Here is a 13,832-nt window from a genome sequence, read left to right as displayed (position 1 = left end):
GTGAGTGAGTCATTCACATTTCCTGCTCTGTGCCTGTTTACCCTCTGTCAGTCTTTAATTGGGTTATCTTTTTCTTTTTTCTTTGTCCAAATTTTAAATATTTTTATAGAAATCCTTTGTTGGTTATTTCTTACATATCTCTTTTGCCACTTTGTGATATGACTTGCTCTCTTGATGGCATATTTAATAAAGAAAAGTTTTTTATTTTTTGTATTTTTCTGAAGCTGGAAACGGGGAGGCAGTCAGACTCCCGCATGCGCCCGACCGGGATCCACCCGGCACGCCCACCAGGGGGCGATGCTCTGCCCATCGGGGCGTCGCTCTGTTGCGACCAGAGCCACTCTAGCATCTGCGGCAGAGGCCACGGAGCCATCCCCAGTGCCCCGGCCATCTTTTGCTCCAATGGAGCCTCGGCTGCGGGAGGGGAAGAGAGAGACAGAGAGGAAGGAGAGGGGGAGGGGTAGAGAAGCAGATGGGCGCTTCTGTGTGCCCTGGCCGGGAATCGGACCCGGGACTTCCGCACGCCAGGCTGATGCTCTAGCACTGAGCCAACCGGCCAGGGCTTGGAAAAGTTTTATATTTAAAAGTACTCCATTTAATATCTTCCTTTATCTTTGCACTGTTTATATTTTAATAAAGCTTTCCCTACCTTGAAGTTATAAAATATTCTCCTATATTTGGTTTTAAAGTTTTACATGTCTTTTCATTTTTAATTTATTTTTATTTTTAATTTTTCCCCTTTCTTTTTCCAAGTGAGAGGAGGGAAGATAAAGAGACAGACTCCCACATGCACCCTGACCAGGATCCATTCGGCAGTCCCCATCTGGGGCTAATGCTCTGCCCATCTGGGACCATGCTCACAACCAAGATATTTTTAGTGCCTGAGGCAGCAGCTCCATGGAACCATCCTCAGCACCCGGGCTGATACACTCGAACCAATTGAGTCATGGCTGCAGGAGGGGAAGAGAGAGAGAAAAGGAAGGGGGAGAATTTTCTGAATTCTTGCCAATATGTCTTATTTTCTGTTTTGTTTTGTTTTTTGTTGTTGTTGTTGTTTGTTTGTTTTTTGTATTTTTCTAAAGTGAGAAGTGAGGAGGCAGTCAGACAGACTCCCACATGTGCCTGACCAGGATCCACCTGGCATGCCCACCAGGGGGCAGTGCTCTGCCCATCTGAGGCGTTGCTCCGTTGCAACTGGAGACATTCTAGGGCCTGAGGCAGAGGCCATAGAGCCATCCTCAGTGCCTGGGCCAACTTTGCTCCAATGGAGCCTTGGCTGCAGGAGGGGAAGAGAGAGAGACGAAGGAGAGGGGGAGGGGTAGAGAAGCAGATGGGCGCTTCTCCTGTGTGCCCTGACCAGGAATCAAACCTGGGACTTCCACACGCCGGGCAGATGCTCTACTGCTGAGCCAACTGGCCAGGGCTTCTGTTTTGTTTTGTTTTGTTTTTAATCCATTTTGCAGTCTTTGTCTTTTGATCAGAGAGTTTAATCTATTTATATTTAATATAATTACTGATATGGAAGGATTTACTTTTCCCATTTTGCTCTTTGTTTTCCTTATGCCTTATAACTATTTTATCTCTCATTTCCTACATTACTGTCTTATTATGTATTTAGATGATTTTTTTATAGTGTAACATTTTTATTACCTTATCATTTTATTACCTTATTCATTTCTGTATATAGTCTGTGCTACGGTCTGCATGTTGGTGTTCCCCCCAAATACATATGTTGAAATCCTGATGCCCAATGTAATGGTGTTAGGAAGTGGGGTCTTTGGAAAGTTCTTAGATCATTAATGAGGGTGGATCCCTCATTAGTGGGATTTATACTCATAAAAGAGACCCCACAGAGCTCCCTAGCCCCTTAACACCATTTGAGGATACAAGGAACCTGCGACGTGGAAGAGGGTCCTCATGCAACATGTCCTCATGCTAACACCCTGAATTTGGAATTCCAACCTCCAGAACTGTGAAAAAATAAATTTCTGTTGTTTATAAGCTACTCAGTCTGTGGTATTTTGTTACAGCAGCTCAAACTGACCAAGACAATGGCTCGTGCTTTCGACATCATATCTAAGATATCATTGCCTAATCCAAGGTCTTAAAGATTTTATCTTTTATGTTTTCCTATAAACATTATGTAGTTTTAAATTTTACCTTTAAAAAGAAAGTTTTACCTTCAGATTCATGATCCATTTTGAGTTAATATATATAGGATGTACATAATATAATAATATAATAGGGTGTGATATATTGAAGTTTGTATGTTTGCATACAGATATCCAGTTGTTCTAGCACCATTTGTGTTACAATCCATAAGCGAAGCTATTCTTTCTCCATTGAATTGCCTTAGCACCTTTGTTACAAATCAGTAGACTATTCAAGAGAAATGCAAATATATGTCTACACAAAAACTTGCAAATAAAACTTTGTAACAGCATTATTCATTATAGCCACAAGTGAAAACAACACAAATTCCTGTCACCTGATGAATGGATAAACAAAATATGGCACAGTACTTCCCCCTCATCTGCAAGGGATATATTCCGAGATCCCCAGTGGATTCCTGAAATGGGATAGTTTCAGGAATAACCAAACCTTATATATACTATGTTTTTCCCTATGTATACATACCTATGATAAAGTTTAACTTATAAATTAGGCATAGTAAGAGATTACCAACAATAATAATAATAAAATAGGATAATTATAACAATATATTGTTATACAAGTTAGGTGACTATGGTCTGTCTGTCCCTGTTCCCTCTCACAAAGTATAAAAACTTTATTGAAAGGGGTTAAAGATCAAAAATAGCTGGAGCAGTATCACATGTTAATGGATTAGAACACAATACTATAACAGTATTGATTCCTTTCAAATTGATCTATAAATTTAATATAACTTCAAAAAATTCAACTAATATATTCTGGTATTTACATGTAAAGGGTCAAAACAGTCAATACCAATAATAATTAGAAGAATAAGAGTGGCTGGCCATATAATACATAATGACATTTTTAAAAGCAATTTCAGTTAAGATAGTGCATTATTGGTGCTGGTAAAGACAAATTGGTGCATGGGTCAGAATTGAGAGCTCAGAAACAAAGTCATTATATATTTCTGAAATACAGTGTGTCTGTAAAGTCATGGTGCATTTTTGACCAGTCACAGGAAAGCAACAAAAGACGATAGAAATGTGAAATCTGCACCCAATAAAAGGAAAACTCTCCCAGTTTCATACCTATTCAGTGCAGTTCAATGTGGGCTCATGCACAGATTTTTTAGGGCTCCTTAGGTAGCTATCCCGTATAGCCTCTACAGACTTGTCACTGACTGATGGCCTACCAGAACGGGGTTTCTCCACCAAACTGCCGGTTTCCTTCAACTGCTTATCCCACCGAGTAATGTTATTCCTATGTGGTGGCGCTTTGTTATAAACGTGCCGATATTCACATTGCACTTTGGTCACGGATTCGAATTTAGCAAGCCACAGAACACACTGAACTTTCCTCTGTACCGTCCACATCTCGACTGGCATGGCTGTGGGCTGCTCCGCTGTATACACGGTGTTACATCATCATCTGTGCATGTGCACATGCTGCCACATCATCCTACAGAAACTGGGAGGGTTTCCTTTTATTTGGTGCAGATTTCACATTTCTATCGTCTTTTGTTGCTTTCCTGTGACCGGTTAAAAGTGCACCATGACTTTACGGACATACTGTATATGTGTGTATGTGTATATAAACATATCCCTTTGAGTGGTGAGCTTTTTTCATGCTTGCTGACTCCCGGGAGTGAGTTTTTTTAAAAAAATGAAATTAGTTCCAGTTATAGTTTTATTAACTTAAAATTATGTTTGTTTGATAGCCAATTTATGGAAACAAGATGAACATGCATTTGCCTTTTTTTAATGTCTCCTTTCACATTTTTAAAATAAAATTTTTTGTACAGTTGTACTCTGGATGGTCGGGAGGCACGAGAACGTACATGAATGTTTGTACTACTCAAAGGTATAAATATGTGTTTGTTAGTAAGATTACAAAGCTGACCACTTGAGGAAAGAACCAGCTTTGATAAATAAAGGACTGAAAATGTTGTTGCTAATACAGAATAAATCAAATTGGTATATCTATCTCACATCTTATACAAATAACAATTCCTGATAGATTAAGAACTCAAATATCAAAAGCAAAATTTAAAAACTAGAAGAATATATATGAATGTCTTTCATATCTTGTGTAAGCAATAATTTTTAAACATGACATACAAAGTGCTAATCATAAAATAAATTATTAATGAAATTTAATACATTAATAATAATAATTGCTCTTCATCAATAATGGCTTAAGGAAAGTGAAAAGACAAGTTCTAAACTAGAGAATTTTTACCATACATATAACTAAAAATTGACTTATATTCAAGATATATAAAGAAACACTATAAATCAGTAAGAAAAAGACAAACAATCTAATAGAAAAATGAGCAAAAGACATGTGCTCACCTCATTAGCCTTTAGAGAAACATATATGATACCATGTTATACTTATGCAGTTGACAAAAATTAAGAAGTCAGACAAAACCAAGTGTTAGAAAGGATGTGGCTCAACAGGATGTCTAATTGTTAGGAGTGGGTGGGGAGTGAAAAATTGGTACAGCCACTTCGAAAAAAATTTGTATCATGTTGCAAAGTTGAGTATTTGAAAAAATTACAACCCAGAAATTCCATTCACAGTACATCTTGCATATATAGTTTGCTACAAACAGGTTTAAAGAATTATTTCAGTCTGTAGAAAGTTGTAATCTACTTTTCAGCTCTGAAGAAGTTTTTGTATTTTAAAAAACTGTATTTGACTAGGGTCCCTGATTCACATAAGTTGTGTACTCAGTTGATAACTACCCCATAGGCAAGGAGCTTTATCAAAGAAAATGTATAGTTGTTGTCTTCAAAAGGGGCCTTTGTACTGAGGCTGAAATCAAGTGGGCAGGTAGTACTGAAATCAAATATGAATAGATAATATTATTAATAGTGGTCGTCATTATTAAGCACATACTACTTGTCAGGCTCTTTGGTCTTCATTTAATGAACATTATTATTTCATTTACTTATCACAAAGCTTCTCTGAAGTAGATACTATTCTGAATCTCATTTTTCAGATACAGGAACGTGAGCCATTGGGAGGTTAAGTTCCACAAGTTCATATATGTGAAAGTTATGAAGCTGGAATTTAAACAGACTCTCTGTGACCCCCACATCTATGTTATCTTTTGGCTACAACATCCATTTTTCTTAACTTTACAGAGAGATTCATGGCTATAGGCAATGGCTCTATTGTCTCCAGATGCTTTCTACTGTTGTTCAGAAAGTATTGCTATGTGTCTGTTACATTAATGAAAAATTAAATTGCATGTTAGATGTGCAATATTTCAATAGCACTGTTTTATAGATGAACAACTATATATAAATATAGTTATAAATGTTATGTATATATGCATATCAGTGTGATCTGATGACTCATTTAAAAATTAAACTAAGAACCTGACCAGTTGGTGGCACAGTGGATAAGACATCAACTTGGAATGCTGAGCAGGTCACTGGTTCAAAACTTCAAGGTTGGCCCTGGCCGGTTGGCTCAGTGGTAGAGCATCGGCCTGGCGTGCAGGAGTCCCGGGTTCGATTCCCGGCCAGGGCACACAGGAGAAGCGCCCATCTGCTTCTCCACCCCTCCCTCTCTCCTTCCTCTCTGTTTCTCTCTTCCCCTCCCGCAGCCAAGGCTCCATTGGGGCAAAGTTGGCCCCGGGCGCTGGGGATGGCTTTATGGCCTCTGCTTCAGGCACTAGAATGGCCCTGGTTGCAACAGAGCAATGCCCCGGATGGGCAGAGCATCGCCCCCTGGTGGGCATGCCGGGTGGATCCTGGTCGGGTGCATGTGGGAGTCTGTCTGCCTCCCCATTTCCAACTTCAGAAAAATTAAAAAAAAAAAAAACCCAAGGTCACTGGCTCTGAGCATAGATGTGTCAGTGTGGGGTTGCTGCCTTGAGCGGGGGAATCACTCACATGATCCTACAGCTCACCAGCTTGAGCCCAAAGGTCATTGGAATGGAAAGTCCAAGGTCACTGGCTTGAGCAAGGGGATACTGGCACAACCCCGTTCAAGGCAAGTGAAGAGAAGCTCAATGTACAACTAAGTGAAAGCAACTATGAGTTGATGCTTATCAGCCTCTCTCTCCCTTCCTGTCTCTGACTCTCTCTCTCAAAAAAAAAAAAAAAAATTAAACCAAGAGATACAATTGCCTTGTTTTTCTCTTATAGGACTTATCAACTAGACATAATGAAAAATGTCTATTTAAGTATATTTTCATAAATTTAGCTGAAAGGTTATTTAAGAGCCCAGTTTGTTAAAAAAATTATTAAGAGTTGATTTGAGATTAATATTATTTAAAGCTAGGTCATATACCTGATCTGAAGAATCAATTGGTGCATGTTTTAACTTTCTGTTCTTTTGATACAATGCAAATGAGCCAATTTATGTGTTGTTAAAGAGTTATTTGATTTCTACTAAAGAGGCAGAATATTATAGTAGAAAGGTCTGGGATGGAAGTTAGATACCTGAGATCTGCTCCCAAATTGACAGTTATTAACAATGTGAACTTGGATATATCACTGGCTAGTGGTATGATGTTAGGATAGTTATTTAATACAATTCTTAATTTTCTCATGTGTCAAAAATAAAGATAATAAATAATTTGCTAGACTATTTAAAGGAATAAATAAATAACATAAGAAGTCATCCATGGTAAATGGCCTGATACAGAAATGGTATTTCCTCTTCTTGGACAAGGTTAGTTACATCTTTGGCTTTAGTTTCCTAAATCTACAATAATACTGATTATTTTTACTAGGCACCAGCCACTGTTCTCAGCGTGTTACTTGCATATATTAACTTAGAATAACCTTTTGAGGCAGACACAGAGAGGTTCAACAACTTGCTTATGGTTACTCAGCTAAGAAATGAGGAAGCCTTGATTTGAATCTCAGAGGTCTAGTTTTTAATCAGAGCCTGTGTTTTTAACCACTACACTGTACTGCCTTTCCAGAGGAAGGGGTTGTAGGCTGTATCAGTTGTTTGCCTGTTATACTGCATGGTAAATAATCACAAAACCTCAGGAGCATAGAAAAACAAGCATTTACTGATCACATGTTGAACTGTGTGTTAGGCAACTCTGTTGATTGTGCCTTGGCTCTCTCCCATGGCTGAGGGGTAGCTTGCTCCTGAAAGTTCCCAATTTCTTCCATCCTACAGTAGTAGGCAGACTAGTCTGGGGATATTCTCACGATGAATGGCAGAGGCATTTCTGCCATAGGAAATCATGTGGCTGATCCCAGAATCAAAGCAGGAGGACCTTTTAAAGTTACAAAGGCAGTGGATATAAGAATGTACCACTCGACACATTGAAGTTGGTTTGTAATATACCCCAAATGCCAAGGTCTGGGGTTTCAAAATTCTTGTATATTAAAGAGGAATTCTAAAAGTTGACCTCTGTCAAAAATAGCATTTCTGACAATTTAATAGAAAACTCAAGTGCACATGCACATACACATAAATTTATAAAGAGTATGCAGAAATTTTTCCAGAAATACTTAATTCAGTCAAAGTCCCAAGGTAGTGGTGGTGGCTAACCTTTATGAGCTTACTATGTCATGAGGACTGTTCTCAGCACTTTACATATAGTAACTCACTTAATCTTTACAATAACCCTATTAAATAGGTAGTATTAGTAGTGTCCATATTACAGATGAAGAATCCGAGAGGTTTAGTAATTACCTAGTTTCACACAGGTTTGTAAAAAAGATCTCCACATAAAGTAACTTTCAAAAGTTTCTTAGTATTTACTGAATTATTTCCAGACCTCTTTGCCATGGATTTGAGATCTTCTGTAATCTGCTCCTACCCAATTTAATTCTCCCATTGCTATGTGGTATATAATTTCAGACAAGAGTCTAGGATTTTGTAAATGAGATACATGCATTGGAGGGAGCTCTGAACTAGATGCTTTAGAGCAGTGGTCCCCAACCACAGCAGCGGTCCCCAGGCCGCGGACCAGTACCGGTCTGTGGGCCATTGGGTACCGGTCCACAGAGAAAGAATAAATAACTTACATTATTTCTGTTTTATTTATATTTAAGTCTGAACAATGTTTTATTTTTTAAAAAGTGACCAGATTCCCTCTGTTACATTCGTCTAAGACTCACTCTTGACATTTGTCTCGGTCACGTGATACATTTATCCGTCCCACCCTAAAGGCCGGTCCGTGAAAATATTTTCTGACATTAAACTGGTCCGTGGCCCAAAAAAGGTTGGGGACCACTGGGTTAGAAATTTATTCCAGTTTCAATAATATGTGATTCTGAGCTCCTTTATGTATTTCCGCCTTTGTATGTTCAGCTTTAAAATTTTTCGGAAGGCTCTTTCATGTAAATAACAAAACATTTCTAGGGGATGAAGAAAGTGCCCACTAAAACCATTTTATTTCTCTTTCCTAAAAGTAGACTCTTTAGTTTTGATTTTGTTTCTTACTCTACAGACAGAGATCTCTGCACTGATATAGAGCTATTTTAAAAGTAAAATTGTTGGGCCTGACCAGGCGGTGGCGCAATGGATAGAGCGTCGGACTAGGATGAGGAGGACCCAGGTTCGAGACCCCGAGGTTGCCAGCTTAAGCGTGGGTTCATTTGGTTTGAGCAAAGCTCACCAGCTTGGACCCAAGGTCGCTGGCTTGAGCAAGGGGTTACTCAGTCTGCTGTAGCCCCATGGTCAAGGCACATATGAGAAAGCAATCAATGAACAACTAAGGTGTTGCAACGAAAAACTAATTTTAAGTGAGCAGTGCTAATGCTACTGTGTTCCTGTTTCAAATATTTGAGAGTTGAGAAGTGCATATGCAGTTTTTGGTATTTTGAGGTGATTACCAAAATAAATTGCTACTTTATTTAACAGGTGGGTTTTCAGAAAAGACATATGAATGGAGCTCAGAAGAGGAAGAGCCAGTGAAAAAGGCAGGACCAGTCCAAGTACTTATTGTCAAAGATGACCATTCCTTTGAGTTAGATGAAACTGCACTAAATCGAATCCTTCTCTCGGAGGCTGTTAGAGACAAGGAGGTCGTTGCTGTATCTGTGGCTGGAGCATTTAGAAAAGGAAAATCATTCCTAATGGACTTCATGTTGAGATACATGTATAACCAGGTATGTAGGAGGTGCTTCAAAAAGTTTTCTGTTTCTATGCTTCTGTCACTTTTTGTTTTTATTTGATAGTGTCCGTTATTTCTATTTCTATCATTATGTATACTAAATAAGAACTACAGGGGGTCCTCGGGTAATGATACAGTTTCGTTCCTATGGCAGTGGCATAACCAGAATTTTTATGTAAGTCAAAACACCCCCTAGCCTAAGTCAGTTACCTATCCTAACACAGTTGTAAAATCATAATCTAGAACATGAAAACATAACTAAGCCACAGAAAAAGGAAAAGAACACTAATATACTGTATTGTACACTGTACTATAGTAACAGAAAAATGACAAAAACCGAGTAAGCCAAAACACTCACATCTCAATTTTTTAAAGTTTTTTATGGGAGCGAGCATCGTAAACTTGAAATGTCATGTTGGCACTGTTACAACCTGAGGACTCCCTGTAGTTAAAAATACTGGGGTGTAACCATTCCAACTTTGCTGATGGGCACCAAACTACACAGGCCACTTTTGTCTGAAGCCATTTTGCTACATTTTTCTTAGAATTTTACTTTTTACTCTTTTAAAAATAGATACCTCATAGTAATATGATCATAAACTTTACATGCTATTGGGTTTAAAATGTCAAATGATAAAACAAATAAAAATAGATAAAATGTCAAGTAACTTTTGTCATAACTTTTTTTTGTAATAATTATACTCCAACATTTATTAAAACTTTTTTTCAAGCATGCAGCAGCAAAGTTAGAATTTTGCAGTGAAAATTTGGGTATCCACTACCTAGAATCTATCGATAATATTAATGTTTTTGCTTTATCACATGAGTCTTTGACTATTCTTTCCATATATCACTTTATCTTTTTTTTATTAACTTACTAGGGTGACATCAATAAATCAGGGTACATATGTTCAAAGAAAACATGTCCAGGTTATCTTGTCAATCAATTATGTTGCATACCCATCACCCAAAGTCAGATTGTCCTCTGTCACCTTCTATCTAGTTTTCTTTGTGCCCCTCCCCCTCCCCCTTTTTCTCCCCCCTCCCCCCCCATAACCACCACACTCTTATCAATGTCTCTTAGTCTCGTTTTTATGTCCCACCTACGTATGGAATAATGCAGTTCTTGTTTTTTTCTGATTTACTTATTTTACTTCGTATAATGTTATCAAGATCCCACCATTTTGCTGTAAATGATCTGATGTCATCATTTCTTATGGCTGAGTAGTATTCCATAGTGTATATGTGCCACATCTTCTTTATCCAGTCTTCTATTGAAGGGCTTTTTGGTTGTTTCCATGTCTTGGCCACTGTGAACAATGCTGCAATGAACATGGGGCTGCATGTGTCTTTACGTATCAATGTTTCTGAGTTTTGGGGGTATATACCCAGTAGAGGGATTGCTGGGTCATAAGGTAGTTCTATTTTCAGTTTTTTGAGGAACCACCATACTTTCTTCCATAATGGTTGTACTACTTTACATTTCTACCAACAGTGAATAAGGGTTCCTTTTTCTCCACAGCCTCTCCAACATTTGCTATTACCTGTCTTGTTAATAATAGCTAATCTAACAGGTGTGAGGTGGTATCTCATTGCAGTTTTGATTTGCATTTCTCTAATAACTAATGAAGATGAACATCTTTTCATATATCTGTTGGCCATTTGTATTTCTTCCTGAGAGAATTGTCTATTCATGTCCTCTTCCCACTTTTTTATTGGATTGTTTGTTTGTTTGTTGTTGAGTTTTATGATTTTTTTTGTATATTTTGAATATTAGGCCCTTATCTGAGCTGTTGTTTGAAAATATCATTTCCTATTTAGTTGGCTGTCTGTTTATTTTGTTGTCAGTTTCTCTTGCTGAGCAAAAACTTAGTCTGATGTAGTCCCATTCATTTATTTTTGCCTTCACTTCCCTTGCCTTTGGAGTCAAATTCATAAAATGCTCTTTAAAACCAAGGTCCATGAGTTTAGAACCTATGTCTTCTTCTATGTACTTTATTGTTTCAGGTCTTATGTTTAGATCTTTGATCGATTTTGAGTTAATTTTAGTACAGGGGGACAAACTGTAGTCAAGTTTCATTCTTTTGCATGTGGCTTTCCAGTTTTCCAGCACCATTTGTTGAAGAGGCTTTCTTTTCTCCATTGTATGTTGTTGGCCCCTTTGTCAAAAATTACTTGATCATATATATGTGGTTTTATTTCTGGCCTTTCTATTCTGTTCCATTGGTCTGAGTGTCTATTTTTCTGCCAATACCATGCTGTTTTGATTGTTGTGGCTCCATAATATATGTCAGGTATTGTAATGCCCCCAGCTTCGTTCTTTTTCTTTAGGATTGCTTTGGCTATTCGGGGTTTTTTTTTGTTTTTGTTTTTGTTTTTGTATTTTTCTGAAGGTGGAAACAGGGAGAGACAGACAGACAGACTCCCGCATGCGCCCGACCGGGATCCACCCGGCACGCCCACCAGGGGCGATGCTCTGCCCACCAGGGAGTGATGCTCTGCCCCTCCAGGGTGTCGCTCTGTTGCGACCAGAGCCACTCTAGCACCTGGGGCAGAGGCCAAGGAGCCATCCCCAGTGCCCAGGCCATCTTTGCTCCAATGGAGCCTCGGCTGCGGGAGGGGAAGAGAGAGACAGAGAGGAAGGAGAGGGGGAGGGGTGGAGAAGCAGATGGGCACTTCTCCTGTGTGCCCTGGCTGGGAATCGAACCGGGGACTTCTGCACGCCAGGCCGACGCTCTACCACTGAGCCAACCGGCCAGGGCCGTATTCGGAGTTTTTTATAGTTCCATATAAATCTGATGATTTTTTGTTCCATTTCTTTAAAAAATGTCATTGGAATTTTGATAGGAATTGCATTAAATTTGTATATTGCTTTGGGTAATATGGCCATCTTGATTATATTTATTATTCCTATCCAAGAGCAAGGAATATTCTTCCATCTCATTGTATCTTTTTCGATTTCCCTTAACAATGGTTTGTAGATTTCATTATATAAGTCCTTTACATTCTTTGTTCTGTTTAATCCTAGGTATTTTATTTATTTTGTTGCAATCGTGAAGGGGATTATTTTTTTGAGTTCGTTCTTAATGTTTCATTGTTGGCATATCACTTTATCTTTTTTAATTGAATTAATTGGGGTGCAGGTTTCAAGTGTACATACAACTCAATAATTAACATCATCTGCACATTGCATCCTGATCACCACACTGTTGTCTCTATCTGTATTATATATATATATATTTTTTTTCTTAATCATATTTATTTGATTCATTTCAAAGTAAATCCCTGATATCAGTATACTTCCGCATAAATATTTCAATGTACATCATTATTATATATTTCAGTATTTATTTAGTTTTTCTTTTATTATAAAATTTATATACAGTTACACACACAAATATCAAGTACATTTGCTTTTTTTTTTAAAGGCTTATACCTGTGTAGCCCCAAATCCCATCAAGTATATCTTGCCTTTACCCCAGAAGGTTCTCTCTTATCTCTACCCCCAGAGGCAACCAACAGTGTCGTAACATTTGAGACAAGTATGGCACAGAAATGGGACTTTAAGGGGCCTAGGATAAACCAAAAGCAGAGGGATGAAGAGATTAGAATTGGGGACAGAGGGTTTGGAGTAGAGAGCATACCAGATTTTTTTTCCTACCCTTTTACCCGTAGCAATTCTGATGCAAATATTAATTTTTTGGCAGAATAGACACACTACCCAAAGAAACTTTGTATTATGTATTTATACCATAATTACCCATTTTGGATTAATCTTTAGTTGGGTTTTTTGAAGAATTTTGTGATGTTAACTTTTTTTTGTTCTTCGCAAATTTAAAAAATATTTTTGAATTTATTAGGGTGACACTACTTAACATAGTTATACAGGTTTCAGGTGCCCAGTTCTATAACACATCTCAGTACACCATACTGTATGTTTGTTACTCCCCCTTCATCTATCACAATTCGTCCCTTCTATATCCTCCTCCAACTCCCTCCTTCTGGCAGTCACCACATTGTTATCCATGTTCATAAGTATTTTTTTCTTTTGTTTTTTCTTTTTGCTCTATCCCTCTACCTCCCTAGGCCAGTCCTCCCCACCCCCGACCGCTGTCAGCCTGTTCTCTGTTTATGAGTCTGTCTCTATTTTGCTTCTTAGTTCATTTTGTTCTTAGATTCCACATATGATTGAAATCATACAGTGCTTGTCTTTCTTTTCTTTTCTTGTGTGAGAGAGAGAGGGACAGATAGGGACAGACAGGAAGGGAGAGAGATGAGAAGCATCTTTGTTGAGGTACCTTAGTTGTTCATTGATTACTTTTTCATATGTGCCTTGATCCGGGGGGCTACAGCAGACTGAGTGACCCCTTGCTCAAACCAGTGACCTTGGGCTCAAGCTGGTGAGCTTTTGCTCAAACCAGATGAGCCCGCGCTCAAGCTGGCGACCTTGGGGTTTCTAACCTGGGTCCTCCGCGTCCCAGTCCGATGCTCTATCCACTGTGCCATCACCTAGTCAGGCAGCTTGTCTTTCTTTGACTGACTTATTTCACTGAGAATAGTGATCTCCAGGTACATC

General features: G+C 38.4%; 1 protein-coding gene across 2 annotated transcripts in view; it reads left to right on the top strand.

Annotated features, from left to right (window-relative positions):
• Nucleotides 1-13,832, top strand: part of ATL1 (atlastin GTPase 1) — a 77,752-nt gene that overhangs the window by 19,377 nt on the left and 44,543 nt on the right. For both annotated transcript variants that reach the window (XM_066344342.1, XM_066344343.1), the window contains one exon: nucleotides 9,004-9,251. In XM_066344342.1, coding sequence (XP_066200439.1) covers nucleotides 9,004-9,251 — 248 coding nt within the window. The remainder of the gene's footprint in view (nucleotides 1-9,003; nucleotides 9,252-13,832) is intronic.

This window comes from Saccopteryx leptura, chromosome 6, assembly GCF_036850995.1.
Source record: "Saccopteryx leptura isolate mSacLep1 chromosome 6, mSacLep1_pri_phased_curated, whole genome shotgun sequence".
Taxonomy (NCBI): Eukaryota; Metazoa; Chordata; class Mammalia; order Chiroptera; family Emballonuridae; genus Saccopteryx; species Saccopteryx leptura.
Note: the sequence above shows the minus strand (reverse complement) of the source record. Positions and strands in the feature narration are given on the sequence as shown.